Source organism: Nannobrachium achirus (genome assembly GCF_963921795.1).
Source record: "Nannobrachium achirus genome assembly, chromosome: 24".
Lineage (NCBI taxonomy): Eukaryota > Metazoa > Chordata > Actinopteri > Myctophiformes > Myctophidae > Nannobrachium > Nannobrachium achirus.
The window spans coordinates 39,544,070-39,566,354 of NC_137831.1; the positions used below are offsets into that span (position 1 = coordinate 39,544,070).

The window sequence follows — 22,285 nt, forward strand, 5'->3', positions numbered from 1 at the left end:
GGGAGCAGGTAACATTAAAACAGACAATTGAACAAAATGAGGGGTGGGTGCATTAACAATTTAACAGATTAAAAATGACCTGATCTATATTCAAAAAAGAAAAAAAATTGACTGTTATTCGTCTCAGGCGGACAGGTACTCAACTATCTCTGGGGTGTTTTAAAGGTGATACACCATGAAATTTCACTTTTCCTATTTTAAAACCTTTTTTTGGGGTCCCACTAGCACCTTCTATCCTCACAAAGTCCCATTTCTGACCGTTGTGTCTTTCTCTGGTTTTGAGAAGGTGAAGGTTAAAAGTATCCCACGGGTTCTCAAAACAGGCTGTTCAGATTTGCTGCCGATTGTGACGTCATCTGCCGATTGTGACGTCATCACACAAAAAAATTCAAAAAAAAAAAAATTAAAAAAATATTTTGGGGGGGGGGGGGGTGGCGCAGTTCAGGCCAAAGGTGGTACTGCAGCTGAAATGCTCTGAGAGCCATTCAAAAATGAGAGAGGCTCTCTATTCAGGAGTGGTAATTTAGCCTCAAACCTTTTGAAAAACGTTTTTGGGACATAAACAATATGACATAAATACTTTTTAAATGCATGGTGTATCACCTTTAACACATTTAGGGTCACTTGGACGGGAGATCACTTGCCCATGAATGTCACTTATACTGACAAAGATGACGAGTATAATAAGTATGCGGATGTCAACATACAGCTTCCAACACGATCACCCGACGTTTCAGCGCTTGATGGTTGAAAAGAAGCCAGTAAGCTAAAGGTACTGCAAGCTTATAAGCATACTATACGCCGCCATGCATGCATGAAGGCTATTCTATACTTTGTCGCACGTGTCGATCAGCGGAAATTAGGGCATTAACGAAAAAGTCGACAAGTCGACTTCATTACACAAGTCGACTCCCACCAGAGAAAGTTGAAAGTCGAAGTTGAAAAAAAAAAAAAAAAATCTATTTTGAAAATAGCAGATCTACATGCTCACAACGCCTCGCATTGCGAGGCGTTGTGAGCATGTAGATCGGCTATTTTCACAATTTCTGCCTCTATATTTGACAATTTGGACAATGTTTAATTTGCCATTTTAGAGGTATTAAAACGTCCTTAAATTGGCACTTTAGAAATGTGAAGATACCCTCTATACACTTAAACTTTATGTTGGTTTGTTTACAGTTGAGTGAGGAAACAATGTTTCACATTAAATTAATCATCTGGGGACCTTCCCAAAATAATTGGGGGGTCGTGTGTGATGTGACGACGTCATCAAACGATAAAGTCGACCTTCAACTCCACTTTTTACTGAGTCGAGTCGACTTGCAAAAATCACAAGTCGTTAATGCCCTAGCGGAAATGACCGTGACACGGCCGGGCGCTGTAAGTATAAACTGCAATTAAAGGTGTCTTTCTTTTTTTTAAATTATTGTTCCGATGAGCTGCTCTAAAAAGAAAACGTCTTTGACTCACTGCACGAAAGGTCTAAGTAAAAAATAAAAGTTGGGAAACTCAACATTTTAAGGCAACAAACTTACACAATCAAACATAAAACTTCAAGTTTTGCTTAAATTGGTTTAGTTGGTTTATCTTAACATTTTCAGTTGCCTCAACTTTTAGCATTTTTACTTGAGTTGGTCTAACTTAAAATTCTCCGTTTTTTTTTTTAGTTTTCTGAAGTTTGTTGCCTTAAAATTTTGAGTTTTCCCAACTTTTTATTTTTTACAGTGTATACCGCACGAGTAACCTTTTACTCATTAAATACTGTAGCCATGAATAAAAGGACCCGGAGAAAAGACACAACGAGCAGTTGTCACAAAAAAAACATATAGATACAGAATAGAATATAGCATATATAAAATGTGCATTAAATACTTTCCAAAAACGAACTAGATTTTCGATATGGCGCCAACTCGCTTTAGATACTAATACCAGTGAAGTAGGCTAGTGTTGGCAAATGTCTATTTCATTTGTAATAGTTTTCAGTTGTGATGTGCACCCTTCTCTCTTTCGATAGCGATGTTATTAAGTATTACACACAGTTTATTCCACACAAAGCGGAGGTTTTGGTGACGAGGTTTTTCAAAAGGACAACTCACAGTCGCTGTTGAAAAAATATAAAAACATACAAAATACAAATGATCCCGTTATAAAGTAAAGTCGATTTTTTAAAAATTCATCCGTTTAAAACGTTTTACTGAATTGGCCCGTTTTGTTGACATGGCAATACGAGTGTCTTATAATCATATTATGCTGTAGCCCACTGTTCCACTGTTGCTGGTAACACCATATATTTTTTTATACACATAGAAAAAATAACACAGATGGTTTCTCATGTTAACACTGCCTTTTTTTTGGTTGTTTTCTTTTTTTTTTAACACAAGTTGCACACAGACTTACATGACAAAAATAACGCACAGTGTATAGCACAGTACAAAGGTGGTCAAAGTGTGGCACGGTATTGTTGTTGTTTTTATGTTTTTTTTCTTTCTTTATAATAAGGGAAACATAATAAAATCTGTGAACTAAATCGTTACCAAGAAATGTCTTCACCAATGTGTTTCTAAAAGGTGTGTAATAATATGTACTAAAAGGTTGAAATTCAACTCCCGGGGGAAACCTCATAAAAAAACTGATGAAAGTTTGTGTCCCATTAACTTTACTATACAGGAAAAAAAAACACACAGAAAATAAATATGCTTTAAGTAAAAAAAAAAAAAAAAAAAAAAAAAACGTCCCCACAAAATTATGGTTTAGTGATGAGTCATCACTTTTCACCATTTTGTGTGGGCCATTTGTAGCCCAAGGAATGTTTTTCGTGCAAAACAAATGCTTGCAATGGATTCAGCATCTTTTTTTTTTTTCTTGTTTCCTGTATAGTAGTTAGTGGAACACAAACACAAATCCGTTTTTCCCCCGGAAGTTGAATTTCAACATTTTAGTACATATTATTACACACCTTTAGAAACACATTGGTGAAGACATTTCTCGGTAACGATTTACTTCGCAGATTGGTCAAATATCTTATAAAATCCCCTTATTATTATATTTTTGTCGGGGGTAGGGGAGGTTGGGGTTGGTCTGACAGGACAGTGTGTGTCGTCACAAACTCGTCTCCCTGTCCAGGCTCTTCTCGTGTCTCCTGCGTTTGTGTTTCTTCTCCGCGCCACTGGAAACCGCCGTCCCGCAAGACAGGGAGAAGCAGAGAGATGAAAAGTCAAAGAAAGTAACACTATATGAACTCGCCAAGTGGTGTGTTCTAGACTTTTTTGAGGGCAGACTATAATCTACGATCCGTGGCTATTCGTGTGGCCAGGGCATACGCCAGTGCATAATGCCTATCAAATACGTTACTTTTTACAAAAAGTTAAAGTAGAGCTCTACTACGGGAAATAGTGCCATTGGTGTATATTTCACATTTTTTTTTGAGTTTCAGTGAAATTGAGAACAGGAGCGCTCGTCGTGCTGCGCGGGGCGGAAAACAAGCGGTCGCTTTGATCCACAACTACTACAACGACAACGTAGCGTCGGCAGGAATGATATCGCCTCACCCCACGGAGGTTAGGGTCACGGTGGGACTACACCAAGAAATGTGCACATACGCGCGTACTGTCCGTGAAGAGGCTCGCGTATGCGTAAACGCTCCAGGCTACACCAAGGAGGGAGTATATGTGAGGAAGACCAGATAGTCTATGTACAAAACGCATAGGCGTGCTTAAAAAATAGAACCGATCCTATTTTTAGGGAATGCGTATCCGTGGTTCGCGCTATCCGTACGCCTGGTGTAGCCTGCTGAACTGACATACATTGGATCTATCCAAAACGCACATACGCGCGCGCGCCCCGCATACGCACGCATACGCACTGACGCGCGCGAAACGGCTTGGTGTAGTCCCACCGTTAGGGTTAGGCATAGTTTTACTGTGGTTAAGGTTAGGGTTAGGGTTAGGGTTAGAGATAGGCAATGGCTAACAACTATAATTACCTGCATGTAATTGTAATTTGATTACATTCCGTACTTTAAATTTTGTCGAGATCAAGAGAACACACTTTTAAATTAAGTCATTTGAAGGCTGCTGTAATTTTCGGTTGAATGAACATGAATACAACATGCCCAGGTCATGCTGTTAAGCCAGACATCTAGTTGTTCATATTAATCTGACAAAGTCAGCCAGTGCTCCCATGGTGTACGCAACAATGGTTTTTCAAACCTTTTGTGCCCAAGTCACACAAAAGGCAGGAAAAAAGGTTGATCTTGAAATGTGAGATTATTGAATGGGCTTTTGGTGTTGTTCCTATATATCAATGGTCTTCAACAGGGGATCCGGGACCCCTAGGGGGTCCTCAGAGTTACTACAGGGTTTCCTTCAAATCTTTCTGTGATAGAAACTTTTTTTTTTCTCTTTTTTTATTTTAACCACATGAACCCTAGCGTCCATATTCAGAGAACTTTAGCCAAAAATAGCAGATCTACAAGTTTGTAGATCGGCTATTTTTGGCAAAGAGGTTTGGTGCAGAGGGGAAAAAGAGCAGACTAAGTACAGAGTTGAAAGGTCAAGTTTATTAATTGTTGACGGTTCATGTGGTTAAATATCTGAAAACACACATTGACATGAATCCAAAATACACTGATGAGTGTGCCGTCAAACGATGAAACTATATGGTATCTATGGGTTGTGGGGGTCCCTGCTTCATCTCTCTCTCAACTAAGGGGTCCTTGGCCTGAAAACGTTGAAGACACCTGCTATATATTGTAATAATAAAATGTGTTTTTTTCGTAAAAACTGTGTGCCTTGTCACACCGTTTGGGAACCACTGGTGAGCAGTACATCTCTGTCTATATCCCCAACTACAACCATTACAACAACCGATAAAGTTTCCACACATGCAACAACAACTCCCAAAGTTCCAGTAGGCCTACTTCACTGTGGGGCCTTTTCCACCGGCAAAGAACCGGTGCCGGTTCCACTTTCTTGGAACCTTGGTTCGTTCTTGCGAACCGGCTTGCGTTTCCACCAGATTGAACCATAAGGTTGAACCACAGGAACCAAGGATTTTGTGGTTCCCGTTCGGAACCAACTTTTACGGTTCGGAACAAACTTCCGGTTCTCGGTGGAAAAGCTCATCCCATAGGCGGGAGAAAGAACCAGAACCGATTCTTTGCCGGTGGAAAAGGCCCTTGTAAGTAGCAGCACACAACACATCTTTGCGTGCACACTTTTATGCAAGCGCTTTAGAGTGAGCATGCACTGCGGCATGCAAGGACTAAGGAGCATAGTTTGAACCCCTCTGTGGCAGCAGTGTTTAATTAAAGACAAGCTGCACCTGCTGAGCTAAACGGAGCCACAACGCAGGTGACACAAACACATCATTCGCCATGCTGTCAGGGGATGCTGGGAATCGGGGACCACTTACCTTTTGGGATATCAGCTTCTGAAGGGTTAGGAAGGGGAGCTTAGGGGTTGGAATGGAATGAGAGAGAGGTTGGCAGGAGATATCAGAGGTTAGTCTACTGGTGCCGTGGGGAATAGATATGATTTGACATTATGAGAGAAGGGCTGCTTTTGGACTGGACAAAGACCTTTAAACAAAGATGTTCCCTTAGTCGGAGGCCTTAGGGTTTTTTCATGCTAATAAATCTAAAAGCGCCAAATTTTGCACAGATGTCGCCCAGGGCATGCTCTAATGATTTAGCTAGGGCGCCCGAGTCGGCGACCTTCGGGGTCGCCACAGCGGCCAAATCAAGTTGGGCTCCCATCGACTTTCTATACACTATACTACAGGAGGAAAAACATCTGCTTTAAGTAGGATGTGAGGGGTCCAACTAGGGGTTTGTCATGATTCTGAATCCATTGCAAGCATTTGTTTTGCACAAAAAACATTCCTTGGGCTACAAATGGCCCCACAAAACTGTGAAAAGTGATGACTCATCACTAAACCATCGTTTTGTGGGGACCTTTGTAGCCCAAGGCATTTTTTGTGAGCTAAATAAATGCTTGCAATGGATTCAGAATCATGACTAACCACTAGTTCGACCCCTCACATCCTACTTAAAGCAGATTTTTTCTCCTGGGTATTTTCCTCCTGTATAGAAAGTTGATGGGAGCCCAACTTGATTTGGCCGCTGTGGCGACCCCGAAGGTCGCCAACTCGGGCGCCCTAGCTAAATCATTAGAGCGTGCCCTGGGCTACATCTGTGAAAAATGTGGCACTTTTAGACTGATTAGCACGAAATTACCTATCTCCCTAAGGCCCCGACTACCTGGGATTCTGGGATGGAATCCCAATTATGTTCAAAGCAAATGCTACATTAATAAGATACACCCAGTTTATAAACAGAATTTTAACATTAAGACAATGTCATCTATTGGTTTTGTCTTCATTGTATTGTGAAATGAATTTGTGCTATACATCGTATGATATAATAGTATATATTATCATATATCGATGAAACAGATGTGTTTTTCAGAGGAACCAACCTTTTAGTGCTAGGATCTTTCTTGGCGCTTTCAGGGTTCACACTGTTCCAAACATTTCCAAAGGAGCCTTTGGACATCTCATCAGTGATGTTGACCGTAGCAGGGTCAGCATCACTCCTTCAAACACAGAGAGAGACAGACAGAGAGAGAGAGAGAGAGAGAGAGAGAGAGAGAGAGAGAGAGAGAGAGAGAGAGAGAGAGAGAGAGAGAGAGAGAGAGAGAGAGATTAGCATAGCCATGGTTTATAACAAATACTTTTGTCCTCACGTAACCAATAACAAAAATAATAATGGATTTTTATTTATAAAGCACTTTGCAATTTGTGTAAATCTCAAAGTGCTCACAACGCCTTCCCCACAACAACAGAAAAGATACTAGTGATCAGGGGCGTCAAAAGGGGGAGGAAAGTGGGACTGAGTTACTAGGGCCCAAGTTGGAGGGGCCTTAATTATTTTATACTTTAGCTATTGAAAAATAGCAGATATACAAGCTCACGGTGCGGCACCGAGAGCCGAGCTTGTAGATCTGCTATTTTTGAAAAGTCGTGAAAATGTGTGCAAATCTTTGAATATACAGTATGTATATATGTGAATATATAGTATTTAAGCGAACATTTATAACTAACATTTTGCTTCTGGGGGGTCCTTGGAGCTAAATATTTTGAGATGGCAAAATACATATCATTTTGGGGTTCCTTAACATGAAAAGGTTTGAGAACCACTGATATAGAAACATATGTTTTTCAAAAAACCTTAGAAGGATTTGAAATGTTCAGATGTTCACGATAAAAAAAAAAATAGCAGACCTACAAGCTCACAGCACGGCACTCGGTGCCGCGATGTGAGCTTGTATATCTGCTATTCCTCAATAGTTAAAGCACAAAATGTGAGTGAATCCTTGTACCCAGGGAACCGAAAGATTAGAACTGATTCTGAAAACGGTTGCTGGTTCACGCTGGCCAGCATTCACATTGGCATGCCTTCTAGCCTCCCTGGAGATCACTAGCACTATACGTCCCGATCCTATAGGTGGCGGTATGCACATAGTGCCTCGCTATTGAATACAGACGTCATCAACTATGCGACATTGTTGATTCTGGTCGCCAAGAAATTCAGGCACAAAAGTTGATGTAACAATCCAATGACGCGCGACAGCGCAGTGTGGAACAGTGTTGCAGTGATCCCCGACGACCAAACCTTTTCTGAGCCGGGCCGAAGTTCACACCTCGACAACTGTTTAACAAAGAAACAAGCCTATTTGCATATCAATAGACCTGTATAGTAGGCGTCGAGTGACGTTCGCTGATCTACCAGCTCACAATGCCTCGCATCCGCGACGCGTTGTGAGCTTGTAGATCTGCTATTTTCTGAGGAAAACCGCAGGCTTCACACTGTCAAAACCGGTCTAAACATCTGCCAAGTAGCCTCGAGACCGGTCCCGAGACCGCAGTGTGAATCCGCCCTAACAACGTACTCAGGAAATAGAGTGTTTCAGCTTCAGCTGCTAAGTGCAGCCTGAAGTAAAACAGCCACAGAGATTTAAATCACTTACTTGTAGTGCACCTCCAGCGGCACTTGAACAATGCCTTCTTCTTCTGCGATAATACTGTGTTCCTCCTGAGGGTGAGAGAGAGAGAGAGAGAGAGAGAGAGAGAGAGAGAGAGAGAGAGAGAGAGAGAGAGAGAATACACTGATATGGGATCTGAAGGAACAGAGCGATAAATATAACCCTGCAGCGAGGGGAAAGACAAAAATAATATGCACCAAAAAAAGAATGGCTTTTGTTTGAGTGCTGCTCGTGTCAATTCGTGCACACAGTCTTGCCAATGTGAAACTCTGAGAGTCATTTATTATATAATTCACACGCAAGATCTTTAACTACTGGCTTCAGTAAACAAATAATGTTAAAACAGTTATCAAACTATAATTAATTGAGCCAAAAGCAATACCAGACTATTTTAATTCGACTTTTCTGTACTCTCTCAGTATGTCTGACTGCAAATAATGTCCACCAAAAACACAGAAACAAAACTACCTACCTCATTCTGGTTTTAATGCAAAAACAAACAAAACAAAAACGGTAACAAAACAAAAGTTGACATTTTTATTGCAATCCGCTGCGATCACTTCCTTCACAGGTGTTACCAATAATACTATTCTAATACTAATAGTAATACTCTCAGAGAGTTATGGGGGTCCATGAAATAAAAGGTTTGAGAACCACTGTGCTACATGAAATGGAGCAGAGCCTTCATTAGTATCATTGGTAACACCTTTGAAGGAAGTGAGAAGAGACCCAGCTTCTCTCCAATATGGCTGCTGTGCATATAGCCTATTAGGACAACGGAAACGGGTGTCTTCACCTCCTCGTGTGTGCCGTCCTCTAGTTTCTTCTTCTTCCATTCGGGCATCAGGTCGTCAAGCCAGCTCAGCTCTCGCTTGGTGAACATGAAGTCAAGCAGCTTGCGGATGAACACCAGCGCCAACACCTGGAGGGGAGGAGCAGGGCAGACAGGGACGTGCAGAGAATGTTAGAGAGGCAGGGGCTGACATTTCTAAAAGGGCCTTTTAGTGGAAATATCGAAAATAGACAACCTCCTCGCAGCTTGGAGGTCGGCTATTTTCAGTGCTTTATACCACACTGAACTAAGAATAATCAAGTTGATACTGGAGATGTGGCGTAGAGCATGGATTTTTACACAGAGAGGGCAATTCTTTCAACATAAGATGCTGCATTCAAGTTCAGGAGAGTTTGGACAAGGCAATTCTCTTGAATGCTGCCTTCAGGTATGGCATGGAAAGAGGGCGTTTGCATTTCTTATATGATATTAAAAACTGCATTCATGGTCTGGAGAGGGCACTTTTTACAAGCGTATAAAAGGGCAGGGGCTCAAGCCCCCTTTGATGTCTATGTGTGCACGTGCCTGGTCTGCCCACTAGACCACTGTTTCCCAAACACTGGGTCAGGACCCATTTGTGGGTCGGGGACAATTTTTTATTTCCTTTTTGTGTTTCCTACATTTTGTCTAATTTCGTCTAATTTCTCTTTTGAGTCTCGGGCTAAAGAGTTTTTGGAACCACTGCACTAGACGACGCACACACACACACACACACGCACACGCACACGCACACGCACACACACACACACACACACACACACACACACACACACACACACTACACAAGAGCGTTACCATCATGGGGAAGACGATGGCAGCCTTGGAGGTCTTGATGACCCAGAGGAGGACCAGGCAGGTGAGCTGTACGATGGTGAAGAGGTGGACCTTCCGCAGGGGGACGTGACGCAGGTAGATGAAGTCAGGCTGGTGCTTGGATGGCATGGCGAACAGCCGCAACCGATCAAAGAACTGCGTAGACCACAAACAGCAAGAACAACACGTATCAGTTTACCAGGGGCGTCACAAGGGGGGGAGGAAGTGGGACTGAGTTACTAGGGCCTTTCCGACAAAAGTTCGGTGATCGGAGACAGTATGGACAGGCCTTTAAAGATGGGGTGCCATGACTTTCCCCCTCTATAGTGTGTGCCAACGGTGACGCAATTGTAGTTACTGTAGTCCTTAGCGGGGACAGGTGTTTCAAGTCTGTGTTGACCCAAGACATGGCCGCTCTAGAACTACATATTGGCACACCCTATAAAACATGATTATCTACTATTATGATTATACTAGGAGGAAGATTTTTCCCAAAAAAGTGTACAGAAAGAGTTAAAATTATGTTTGTGGGTGGGTGACGTGACGTAACGTTTTCGCTGTCCTCAGTGTCAAACATGTATAAATAAAAAATATATTTGTCAAAAACCTTCTGAATATTGTGCAGGACATTAAGCTTTATGTGAACTTACTCAAGATTAAAACATTTCATTCCTCATTTCTTCAGAATCTTCAACCAAACATGGCAAAACTCATATGGTGTGACTGTCCTGACCTTGTTTCTCAAAGTGGGAACTTGAATAAAACTAAGAAAAAGAATTGCTAAAAATCATTTGAAAATGAATTTAGGCTAAAAAAAAATTCTATTTTGAGCCTATATCTTTTCAAAGTCAAAGCATAATGTTTTCAGTCATTTCTGATCAAAAACATTTTGTCCCCCAACCCAAAATCATTTGGTGTGACACTAGTTTGGAAAAATTAAACAGGCAATTATTTGGACACCTATTGGCTAGAGAGGTCCTTCTTCTGTAAGGCTATTCAGCACTCCCAGCACAACTGCAAGACAGGTGTCTGAGGTGAGTTATGATTTTAACATTTTCATGAAATGCCATCTTGTTGAAACGTTGACAAACTCACCATTCTGGATGTCTTTTGGTGTGACACCTTTTCTTTAAAAAAAGCTTAAGTTATTTGAAGTTTTGGTCATATTTCCATGTAGATCTAGGCTGCTTTGTTATAGCTAGCATGCTGTTAGCATGCTAATGTGTACATAGTAGCCTCAAGGTAAACCTAAATGGAGAAAACAGTAATATGGTGTGACACTTAATCATATGGTGTGACATGTCTGCTTGTCACACCATATGACTTGACTGTCACACCATATGATTTATACTGTATTTAACTACAGATATAACAACAAATAACAAAGTTCCATGTTTCTTTTGTACATTTAAACATTTGTTTTAAACATTTTTACATAAAATGTAATTTAGCTTCATTCAGTGATACTTCAAATTCATCAGACAGAGCAGAAACCCCTTCACAGAAACCTTAACATATTGTTTCAATCTAAACAATATCTTCTCTTTGTCTTAAACTATACATTGCATTTTCTTTTGTCAGCTGGAAAATGACAAGTGCTGAGAGAACGAGAAAGTACAGTGAGAAACTAAACAATGACCCAGCAAGGAGAGAGGAGCCAAAGGGGCGAGACTGCATTTTCTACGAAGAGCAGGAGGTTGTCTGTGGCATAGCAGAACCGCAACAAGGCAGCCGGTTTGCTACCCTCACCAAATACGACTGGCTGATGTACAATACAGTCTAAATGTATAATCTAATCTGATCTAATACTTTTGTACTTTCACTCACTGGACTGGACAGTGGACAGTGTTAAGGTAGGACCCGAGACAAAACTAGCGAAAATAGCTGATCTACAAGCTCTCAACACGTTGTGCTGCGAGAGCTTGTAGATCAGCTATTTTTGGAGTTGCGCAACCCAGCACTCTTTAGCTAGTGGTGATGTGGTGTAATGTCATGATTCCTAATTACATTTGTTCAACACAAAATGCTGTGTTCAAGTTCAGGAGACTTCGGAAAAAAGCAATTTACCTGAATGCTGAGTTCTGTTTCCACTAATTGGTGTTAATAAAATGTTGCCTTCAATGCCTTGGCTCCAAGTGTGGCTATGCGCCTTATTGTCCCTTTAGGATCCTTCTGCCGTGGGCCGGCAGAAGACTTAGGTGTGCGTAGCATTCCTGTGCACATCCTCATCATCCATCTACTACTACTACAATTCTTTCTTATCCCATGTTAAAGCCCTACAATAATATCCTGTTCAGAAATATTAAGGCCATGTTATCCTGGGTAATTGTTTAATCAATCAGTAGTTCAGTTCAGTACTCACTAATAGGTAGGTTAAAACACAGTTTGCTTTGACACATGAAGATATGATCATACGGTGTGACACTAAATCATTTGGTGTGACATTCCAAATAGTGAGAAATCATACCTTTATTAATGATTAAACCAAAAAAATGTTTATGGATTACATAGAGAATATTATCAGGAAGAGTCACAAATATTTGTGTAATTTTAGAGAAAGTTTTGACAGAATACATTTAAAATATGTTGTAAGATCATGAACATGGGCCTCACACAGAGTGTCGATTATGAAAAAAATATACAGATATAATTAATTTTCAAAAAACTATAGTGGATCACTGGTTAGTTATGATAAAGGACTTTGATAAAGTGAGTAACTTAAGAAAGATGTACTCCATTTTCATTTTATGAACAATTATTTTCATGTCACACCATATGACGATTTTAGGCACAAGTACAACAAACTGCTGAATAAAGTCTGATTCCAATAAAATATCTAAAAACAAAATGTATTTCCATAAGGTTGAGAGTGACTAGAACAAAAGTAAATAACTTTTATGCCTGCAATTTAAAGTTTTTTTAAAAACACATTTTTTGGGGCGTCACGTCACTGACCCTTTTATGTGGCCACACCCACCAGTTCATTGGTATGCGTGGTTGTCATGGTGGGTGGTGACCCAGCGGAAGTTAGCCACACCCACATGTGTTGGGTGAATGGTAATTAGGGGAGGGGTTGATTCTATGATGTAATAAGTATGGGTGTTTTTGGAACGGCACGTCTGACCCAGCAGGTGGCATCCTCCAGCTAAAAACCCAAATAAAAAGAGAATGCATAATTGCTCATAACAACCACACCAGGGGGTCTAATGAAGTACTGTCAACCTCCTAGACACATGAAAACCAGAAAAAGTACAAAACAATGGCACCACCTCTTTAAGTTAAGGCATAAGAACTGGTACAAAATAGAGCCCAATAATGAATCTTACCTGGATGCCCCTCAGTGAAGAAGCCCCCATGTACAAGAACACTCCGTACAGCACTGGCATTGGGATGAACTGGGGAGAAAAAGACATCAACCATCAAATCTGGTTCAAAAACCACACAGATCCATCAATGCCTGTCGGCGTCGCCGGTTCGATTCCCGATCCGTGCGACCTTTGCCGCATGTCACTCCCTGTCTCTCCCCCGTTTCCTGTCAGTCTACTGTCCTATCCAATAAAGGCAAAAAAAAGGCCCAAAAACAAATCTTAAAAAAAAAACTAAAAAAAAACACACAGATCGCTATGAATGTTTGTTTCGACTCATGTGAGGCACCAGATGGCTGGGGAGTACAGCAATTAAATATCAGTCACAAATATGGCATGCGGGAGTTTGTCAAATATTATTCCTGGTATCAATTGTGTAGTCACGTGTAGTCATGTCTCCTCTAATCAAGCACACATGCACGCATGGATGCACACACAGTATCTCTAGAGTTGAAATTAGCCAATCTAAAAGTCTAAAATATCCGTAAAAAAAAAAAAATTGTCTCAGAAAAAAATAAAATAAAAAACTATATTACCTGCTAAATGCCTAAATTGTAAATTGTAGCGTTGTGAGCTTGTAGATGTTAAGGTTTGAAGGTGTATATTTTTTAAAGAGAAAAAAAAATCGACTTCGGTGAAAAACGTCGAACAGTGACTTTGATATTCGAATACTCGAAATTTGGTGAATGCCCTAACACAGTGTTTCTCAAATGGGGGTACGTGTACCCCTAGGGGTACGCGGAGATACTGCAGGGGGTACTCCGAAAATGCCCCCATACAAGAAAGATGACACTTGGAGAAACGTGTTGTGAGCCTGATAAGTTGCTAACCCAAATTATGGGACCAGGCAACTGGGATGTGTTTGAATGATGTTTGAATGTAAGTCATTGACATGAAAACTGGACTGAAATGTTACGGCCACAGTGTTGAAAATAAATGTGTTCAGGAGGCACCGTTTGAAACTCTTACTCCCTTTATTATTTGTGATGGTTTTAATTTGCAGTTTTATAAGGAAAACATTTTTGTCGGGAAAAGGGGGTACTTGGATAAAAAAATCGGGGAAAGGGGTACTCAAGCCAAAAAAGATTGAGAAACACTGCCCTAACACACACACACACACACACACACACACACACACACACACACACACACACACACACACACACACACACACACACACACACACACACACACACACACACACACACACACACACACACACACACACACACACACCTTGAGCATGGAGGTCATGAAGACGGAGCAGCCCATCAGGGTGAAGATCATGAGGCCGGTGAAGCGCTGCTCGCGGATGCCCAGGAACTTGGGCTGCTCGCCGGGCGCCGAGCACTCCGACTCCAGCTTCAGGCTGTTGACGTGCGAGATGGAGAGCACGGTGGCCGCCACGAACCACGGCAGGCCCATCACCGAGCACACGCCCAGCATCACGCCCACCACAAACAGGTCCAGGTGGTAGCCGCAGCCTTTCTGCAAGAGGGAACCACAGCAGAGCACAGCGCGGGTAGTGTTTAGAGCAGTGGTTCTCAACCTGTGGGTCGGGACCCCCAAGTTATTTTTTTTTTGGGGGGGGGGGGGGGGGTCTCCAGATGATTTACTTAATGTGCAACATCGTTTTCTCACTCAACGGTAAACAAACCAGCATAAAGTTTAAGGGTATAGACTAGAGCAGTGTTTCTCAAATGGGGGTACGTGTACGCCTAGGGGTACGCGAGGGTACTGCAGGGGAATGTGAGGAAAAAAACAGAAAATGGTAATATGTATTTAGTGTTATGGTCACTGGTCAATGATAAAACATTAACAGATTGTGTTTGAACCTGCTCATTTGTAAATTGCTAAACCAAATGAACTGGACTTTTGATGTACATGTTTCTAAGCATAATGCAGTCAGGGAAGGGGGTAGATCTGCTGTTTTCACTACTTTTGTGCGACGGACTTGTGTGATGAAGCTGGGCTTTACGTCGCGAAAAAACACATTTAACACATTCAAACTTGGAGATACGAGGTTTCTGCCCGACAGTGACGAATAGTACCTTCAGCTTGTGTTCCTTCCTGTTGATGATGACGGCGGTGATCTGCTGGTCCATGAAGATGAGGATGGTGCAGAGCAGGGCGGGGATGCAGGTGATGATGGTGGTCCACCAGGGGTTGGGACCCACCGGGTTGATGAGCCAGCCACGGTCGTCTCTGGTTGGCTAGAGAGAGAGCACAGGAGAGAGAGGGACTTAAAGGGGTGGTGCCATAGTTTTGTACTTTTTCTATTTTGTTTTGAAGAATTGTTGCGATTAAAGGGTCCCCACCATGCTTTTCCAAATATATATTGGTCCATAATACGGTTTTATACAGGTTTTAGCCTAAACAACCACTCGGATATTGAAATTTCATGTTCTGTCTGTCTCTAATTCGAAGCCATTTCAGATGAAATACCAAAATGCCCTTTGTTGGCAACGGGGCGCTGTCTTTGGGCTAAGATTGGAATGATACAGAAAGATTAGCATGGTACCATGGTGTAGAGTCAATCCATTGAAGCCAATTTTAGTACCACTTTACCTCATGGTTCCACCTCAGTCTCAATAGAATATAGCCTCCCAAAAAGTACCGCCCCCTTCTCGAGGGGGCCAAATAGGAAATGAGCCCCTTTGTGACATAAACAAGGGCCCGATTTCAAAAGAGTACCGTTCAGACACGCCCATTCAGAAAATCACTGAAATGAAAGGCAAGGCTTAGAGTTAATGAATGTTTTTTTGGGGGGGCTGGAAGAGACACTGGGAAGACCAAAAAACAAGAAAGAAATTAAATGTGAAATTCATGGTGGGGCCCCTTTAATGATTAATGACAAAAAAGAGTATGTAGTTTTATAATAGAATAAAATTCTTGTTTGCACTTACTTTAAACTTGCTGGGGACCTGCAGCTTTGGTGAGGGAATGCCCAGTGCATAGTCTACTAAAACCATGACGAGGATTGTGATGAAGACCGCAAAGTCACTGATGCAAGCCCGAACCTACACGCACGCGCACGCACACACACACACACACACACACACACACACACACACACACACACACACACACACACACACACACACACACACACACACACACACACACACACACACACACACACACACACACACACACACACACACACACACACACACACACACACACACACACACTTTGACTGCAGTGCAGTACACTTTTAACACCACAAGGGGGTGCTGTGACACTGTACAATGACATGGTAGTGTCACAGTCACACCACACATTAAATGTCCTCTCTCAATGATAAATCACAGAAATAGAGCAAATAGAACTGGGCCACACACAGACTGCCAGAGTATTCCCCCGGGGATGACCAACAGAGGGCAGTGTAACCGTAAAGCGTATTTGGCAAGGCAAAATGATTCCCATCTACGTTCACACTCCGTGACGGGACAAACAATTAGCTTGACTGCTGTGACATTACAGCGACACATCCAATAACCGGGCTGCCATCCACCTCAGGGCAATGTCAACCAATGACTTGAATGAATTAGTATGTGTTGAGAGAGAGAGAGAGAGAGAGAGAGAGAGAGAGAGAGAGAGAGAGAGAGAGAGAGAGAGAGAGAGAGAACATGAGGTCAAATCTTATATCGGTGCTGCAATGGCTGATAACATAATTATTTTGTTTTGTCACTTAATAAAAAGCATTTCCTACTGGCCTTTAGCTACATTTTTAATATCCGTGGTGGCTACCCTGGTTAAATAAAGATTAAACAAAAGTACTTGAGACAGGTTAGGAGAGCAAGAGAGAGAATTTGTCTCTATACGGTGTGCGTGTGCGTGTGTTTACCTTGGTGGGAAAGTAGCGGCTGAACTTGAACTCCTTGAGAAAGGCAGACATGAAGACGGTGGAAAAGAAGAGCACGACGCACCAGAAGAGCACGTCGGGGATGTATGGGCCGTGGGGGCCACAGGCTGTTCCCACAAACTCCCCGTGGAGCACCTCACAGTCCTGCGGGAAAGGCAGACACGAGAGCCCGTTTAGTTTAGTTCAGAACAATTCATAAATGACAAAGGCTTTGCCTGTACAACCTTTAGATTGTAGACAACCTTTAGATTGATATGTACCGTATCTATGTATGTTTGTAAGCTGACAGCCACGGCCGCATTTGGACAGATTACCGTCCAACAAAACAAAGGACGGTTGGGCGAAATCCTTCTCTAATCCTGCAGTAATAGACCGTTTGGCAGCGACAAAATGCTTCTTGACTCCTTTAACATCTTTAAAAAGCAACATAAAATAGAAAATATTACATAACACAGATGAAAGCAAATGTATTTCAATGGGAGTAAGTAGCGCATTTCCCAGCTTGGTCAATGTGCGTCACATTAAATCACGTGTGACCTTGTTTTCCACCAAAATATCTGTCATTGTACTGTTAAGCTTGATTTCGACAGCGTCGCGCATCAAAAATAGCCGACCTACAAGCTCACAATGCGTCGGCTATTTTCGGCGTGGGACACGCAGAGGCGTCAATTGGGTATGGCAGGGGTATGCAGCTGCCATACCCTGGGTCCAGGGAGGCAAATAAAAGTTAATTTTAAATATAAATCCATGAATGTCTCTTTGTCTATCTGTTCTGGTTATTATGTGGTTAAATTACGGTAAAATAACTACAAATGCAAAATTTTACAAAATGGTCACTTTAACAAGGTATTATAATTATATTCTCCACACTTTTATTCTCCCCATCTTGACAAAATGGTATATATTCCCAGGTTCCGCAGGTCAGCTGCACAGGTGCAATACATTATTGTTAATTGTGGCATATGCCAAGTTTCGCTGCACTTGTACAACCGTTCAAAGCTGCCATATCCAGGCCAAGAAACCGTAGAAACGGGGGTAAAAAATAAAATGTACTTCTTAAAATAAATGTTTCATGCCTGTTGCTAAGGCAGGGGTGGGCAGCTTTGATGATGGCGAGGGCCACTATATTTCCATCTTCACTCCAGAGGGCCACAATGCATATTGCTACGTCCTACTTTGTCATTCTAGTATCTCATACAAAAGAAGCAAAAATAGCAGATTTTGCAATTTTTGCTTCTTTTGAATTGGAATCCTGAATATTGTTTTTGTTATTTGGAATTGGATTCCTGAAATGTAACATTTTGATTTAATTAAAACGCATTTAGTTATATACTCATGTTAACCCTTTCAATGCCACCTTTTCACCACTAGAGGGCGCCCAGTGGCCATAGAAAACACCATAGAGATACGCTGGTATATGCACAAGCTGTGCGCAGCCATGATGCGCCTGAACACTTTCCTTTGTGCATGTACAGGAACAGGATGAAGTTAGCTTGAAGTTAGCTATTGGCTACCAAGCATTTTAGAAGCCCTATTTTCGGCGATTTAGCCATGATTAAACCTTGCACACCTCATGGATATGCATGGAACAGAGAAAATGAGCTCTAAAGATCCTGGATTACATTGGAGTGGATGGTAAATATCGGCGGCGCGACGCTCTCGCGGGCCGTGTAAACAGATGACGGCCGGCGGCGCGGCTCGAAAAAAAAAAAAGGGGAAAAAAAGAAATCTTTTACAAATTTTTTTTTTTTTTTTTAAAAGCCGAACTAGTTCGGGATAGGCACCCAGGACGTTAATAATTATCCCGAACTAGTTCGGGATAGGCACAATAAGAGTTAACTTTATGAACCTAAATACAAATTACATTTTATTACTACTATACTAGTCATTAAGCTACTAATATAGACTGACGGAATTAAAGCAGTCATGTTTGGAATAGTAACAGCTGAAATCAATAATATTCCAGTATTCCAGTATTAACCTGAGGGCCACATTAAGTGAAGGTGGGGGCCGCATATGGCCCCCGGGCCACCAGTTGCCCATCCATGTGCTAAGGTATGGCAACATGACTGGTATGGCAACATGACTGGTATCCAGTCATGTTGCCATACCTTAGCTTTTTCTGAACTGACGCCACTGGGGACACGTCATGCGACGGAGCATGGATTGGAACTTGTGTGGGAGACGCACAGCATGCTGCCAGTGGCAGAACAGACGCCGTGGCTGACAGAGGGAGAATGTGGTCTTTACAATCTGTTCACAGGCTGGTTGTGCACCGTTAAACCCTGTGAAATTAAACCCCCACACTGTCTCCTGTTCTGCAGGGGCGTCACAAGGGGGGGAAATGTGGGACTGAGTTACTAGGGCCCAAGGTGGGGGGGCCTTCGGTATTTTATACTTTAGATATTGAAAAATAGCAGATATACAAGCTCACAGCGCGGCACCGAGTGTCGCGCCGCGAGCTTGTATATCTGCTATTTTTCATGAAAATGTGTGCAAATCTTTGAATATATGTGTTTTTTTTAAGCGAACATTTGGAACTCAAAATTTGCTTCTGGGGGGTCCCTGGAACAAAATATTTTGAGATGGGGGTCCGTGGCCCAATACATATAATTGTGGGGGTCCTTCACATGAAACAGTTTGAGCACCACTGACACAAAAAACCTCAGAAGGATTTGAAAGATTTTTCAAAAAGCTCACAGCGAGTGCCGCGCTGTGAGCTTGTATATCTGCTATTTTTCAATAGTTAAAGCACAGAATAACGTGTAACAGTGCGTTCCCAGTCTAAATGGGTTAAACCCCCTCCCCTATGAAGAACAATCATGGGGGGCCCGCAGTGAATCCTTGTACCCGGGGCCCAGAATTTGGTGTGACACCCCTGCCTGGCTGGTTCGTGACGGCCCTGCAGTATGTGTGTGGGGTAAAGCCCTGTACACTGGGTCCTCATTTAACTCTGGGAGTTTACAAATGCAACCAAATGGACCCGTAAGGGTCTGTACACTCTCTGAGTTACAAATGGTTAAATTATTGGTCTCTGTACCAAACGATTTCTTCACCAATGTGTTCGTAAAGGTGTCTAGTAACATATCTAACAAAGATTGAAATTCAAAATCCCTAGGAGAATCTTTGACAGCTAGGGTCATTCTGGGTCTATTTGCCTCTACAAAAGCTCCAGGGTTCCCACACATTTTTACCAATTCATTTCCAAAACTTTTCCAAAACTTTTCCAGAATATTTAACCCAATTTCCAGGACTATATAACAATAATTCAGCTCAATAACAGGTAGTGTATGCCAGTGGTTCTCAACCTTTTCAGGCTGTGACCCCCAAAATAATCATGTTGGGGACCCAGCACCCCGAGGAGCACTAAGAGTTGAGGTATTTTGCATAACACGGTTCTATTGTGAAAATAGCAGATCTGCTATTTTCACAATTTCTGCCTCTAATATTTGACAATTTGGCCCATGTTTAATTTGTCATTTCAGAGGTATTAACAAAATCAATAACCAAAGACAATGCATAGCTATTTTTTCCAGGACCTTCCAGGACCCTTGATAAATTCCAAAACTTTTCCAGTACTGGAAAAATATTTTTCTAATTTCAAAATATTTCCAGGAATTTCATGACCGTGGGAACCCCAACGCCTTGCGCTGCGAGGCGCTGAGAGCTTGTAGATCGGCTATTTTTGGCTAAAGTTCCCTTCAGAGTATAAGGATGCGAGGGTTCAAGTTGTAACCATATACAACAACAATAAAGTTGAAACCATATACAAACACGATGAAACGTCTGCTTACGTGGACTTCCAGCCTGGTCCAGTTCACCTCAGAGGGCGTGATGTTCCTGCTCTCCCAGTCACGCAGTGTCTCGTTGCTGGGGTCCAGGGGCTCCACGCACGCACATCTGTGGAGGTAGGTAGATAGATAGATAGATAGATACCTTTATTATCCCAAGGGGGGAAATCAGTTGCCCAGAGGCAGCACATCAGTATAAGGTTATTTACAAAGTTACAGAGAAGTATGAAGAAAAAATAAAAATAAAAGAGTACAGTAAAGAGCAAGGTACATCAAGAGAGTGAACGAATAATATATAAATATATATACATAAAGTGTCCTTAAGCACAACTATCAAAATAGTACTTGGACTGTCCAAATAAAAGTGACCATAGCAGTCAATGCTAGTTAGTGCAACTAGCAATGACTGGTCTTTTGCATCAAAAAAGTACAGTGTCCAAAACAAAGTGACCATAGCAGTCAATGTTAGTTAGTGCAACAAGTATCTCACTATCATGTCAAACACAAGCAAAAATACTCAAAAACTACTAACGCGCGCGCGCGCACGCGCACACGCACACACACACACACACACACACACACACACACACACACACACACACACACACACACACACACACACACACACTTGACTAGGGTATTCACCAAATATTTGAATATTCAAATATCAAAGTCACTATTCGATGTTGTTCACCGAAGTCGAATATTCGCTTATTTAATTTTTTATTGTTTTCTCTTAAAAAAAAAAAAAAGAAAAATAGGCTGTGACTCCCAAAATAAACATATTTGAACTGGGGTCCCCCACCCTGACAAACACTTGGAATTGTAGGTATTACATTTAATGTGACTCGGTTCCGCAGATAAATATTGTGAAAATAGCAGATCTACTGTACATGCTCACAACGCCTCGCAACGCGAGGCGTTGTGAGCATGTACTGTAGATCGGCTATTTTCAAAATGTTCACCTCTTGCTTACTTGATATTTGACAGTTTGGCCAGTCCTGTCGAATATTCGATTATTCGAATACTTGGAGGTTGAGTAATTCGAATACTAAAAATCACTATTCGTGAATGCCCTAACACACACACACACAGACGCAATAACTCACTTAATTATTGAATGCACACAACTCACTTAGCCACCTATATATTATTGACTGCGGTTGCGCAGTGGTCCATACTTTGTCCCCTCCTTTTTCCTTCTGCACTAAATAGCTGATCAATAAAATACCAAATAGCTGATCTACAGTACAAGCTCACAACGTGTCTCACTGAGTAGCATATTGTGAGTTTTTAGATCTGCTATTTTCGCCCAGTGCTTGCTATTTTCGGAAAGAAATATATTTTAGCAAGAAACGGGAAAAAAGGAATGTCATTGCAACCACTGGTGAAGAGGATGTCTCGACTCCTCACAGGCTCAAACGGCTTTATTGGCATGAGAAAACATACACACAAACGCACACGCACACTCACACCTCCAACATCGAGACGGGTGCAGTGCATTGTGTTTTGTTATTATTACTCAGTCCGGGTGGTTACATCTGTACCCTCGCGGAGTTGCAATAACCGCGATT

The 22,285-nt window shown here is 41.9% G+C and overlaps 1 protein-coding gene across 3 annotated transcripts in view; it reads right to left on the reverse strand.

Moving 5' to 3' along the window:
* Positions 1-3,099: 3,099 nt before the first annotated feature.
* Positions 3,100-22,285, reverse strand: part of LOC308280500 (sodium-driven chloride bicarbonate exchanger-like) — a gene marked incomplete at both ends in the record, with an annotated part of 140,212 nt that continues 121,026 nt past the window's right edge. Inside the window, 11 exons of one of the 3 annotated variants that reach the window (XM_080720786.1) lie at positions 3,100-3,166; positions 6,477-6,590; positions 8,028-8,089; positions 8,839-8,964; positions 9,670-9,843; positions 13,014-13,082; positions 14,289-14,540; positions 15,104-15,265; positions 15,959-16,072; positions 16,903-17,064; positions 20,715-20,820. In XM_080720786.1, coding sequence (XP_080576912.1) covers positions 3,100-3,166; positions 6,477-6,590; positions 8,028-8,089; positions 8,839-8,964; positions 9,670-9,843; positions 13,014-13,082; positions 14,289-14,540; positions 15,104-15,265; positions 15,959-16,072; positions 16,903-17,064; positions 20,715-20,820 — 1,408 coding nt within the window. Of the gene's footprint in view, positions 3,167-6,476; positions 6,594-8,027; positions 8,093-8,838; positions 8,965-9,669; positions 9,844-13,013; positions 13,083-14,288; positions 14,541-15,103; positions 15,266-15,958; positions 16,073-16,902; positions 17,065-20,714; positions 20,821-22,285 lie in introns of all 3 variants that reach the window. The other 2 variants (XM_080720785.1, XM_080720784.1) reach the window with 2 other exon arrangements.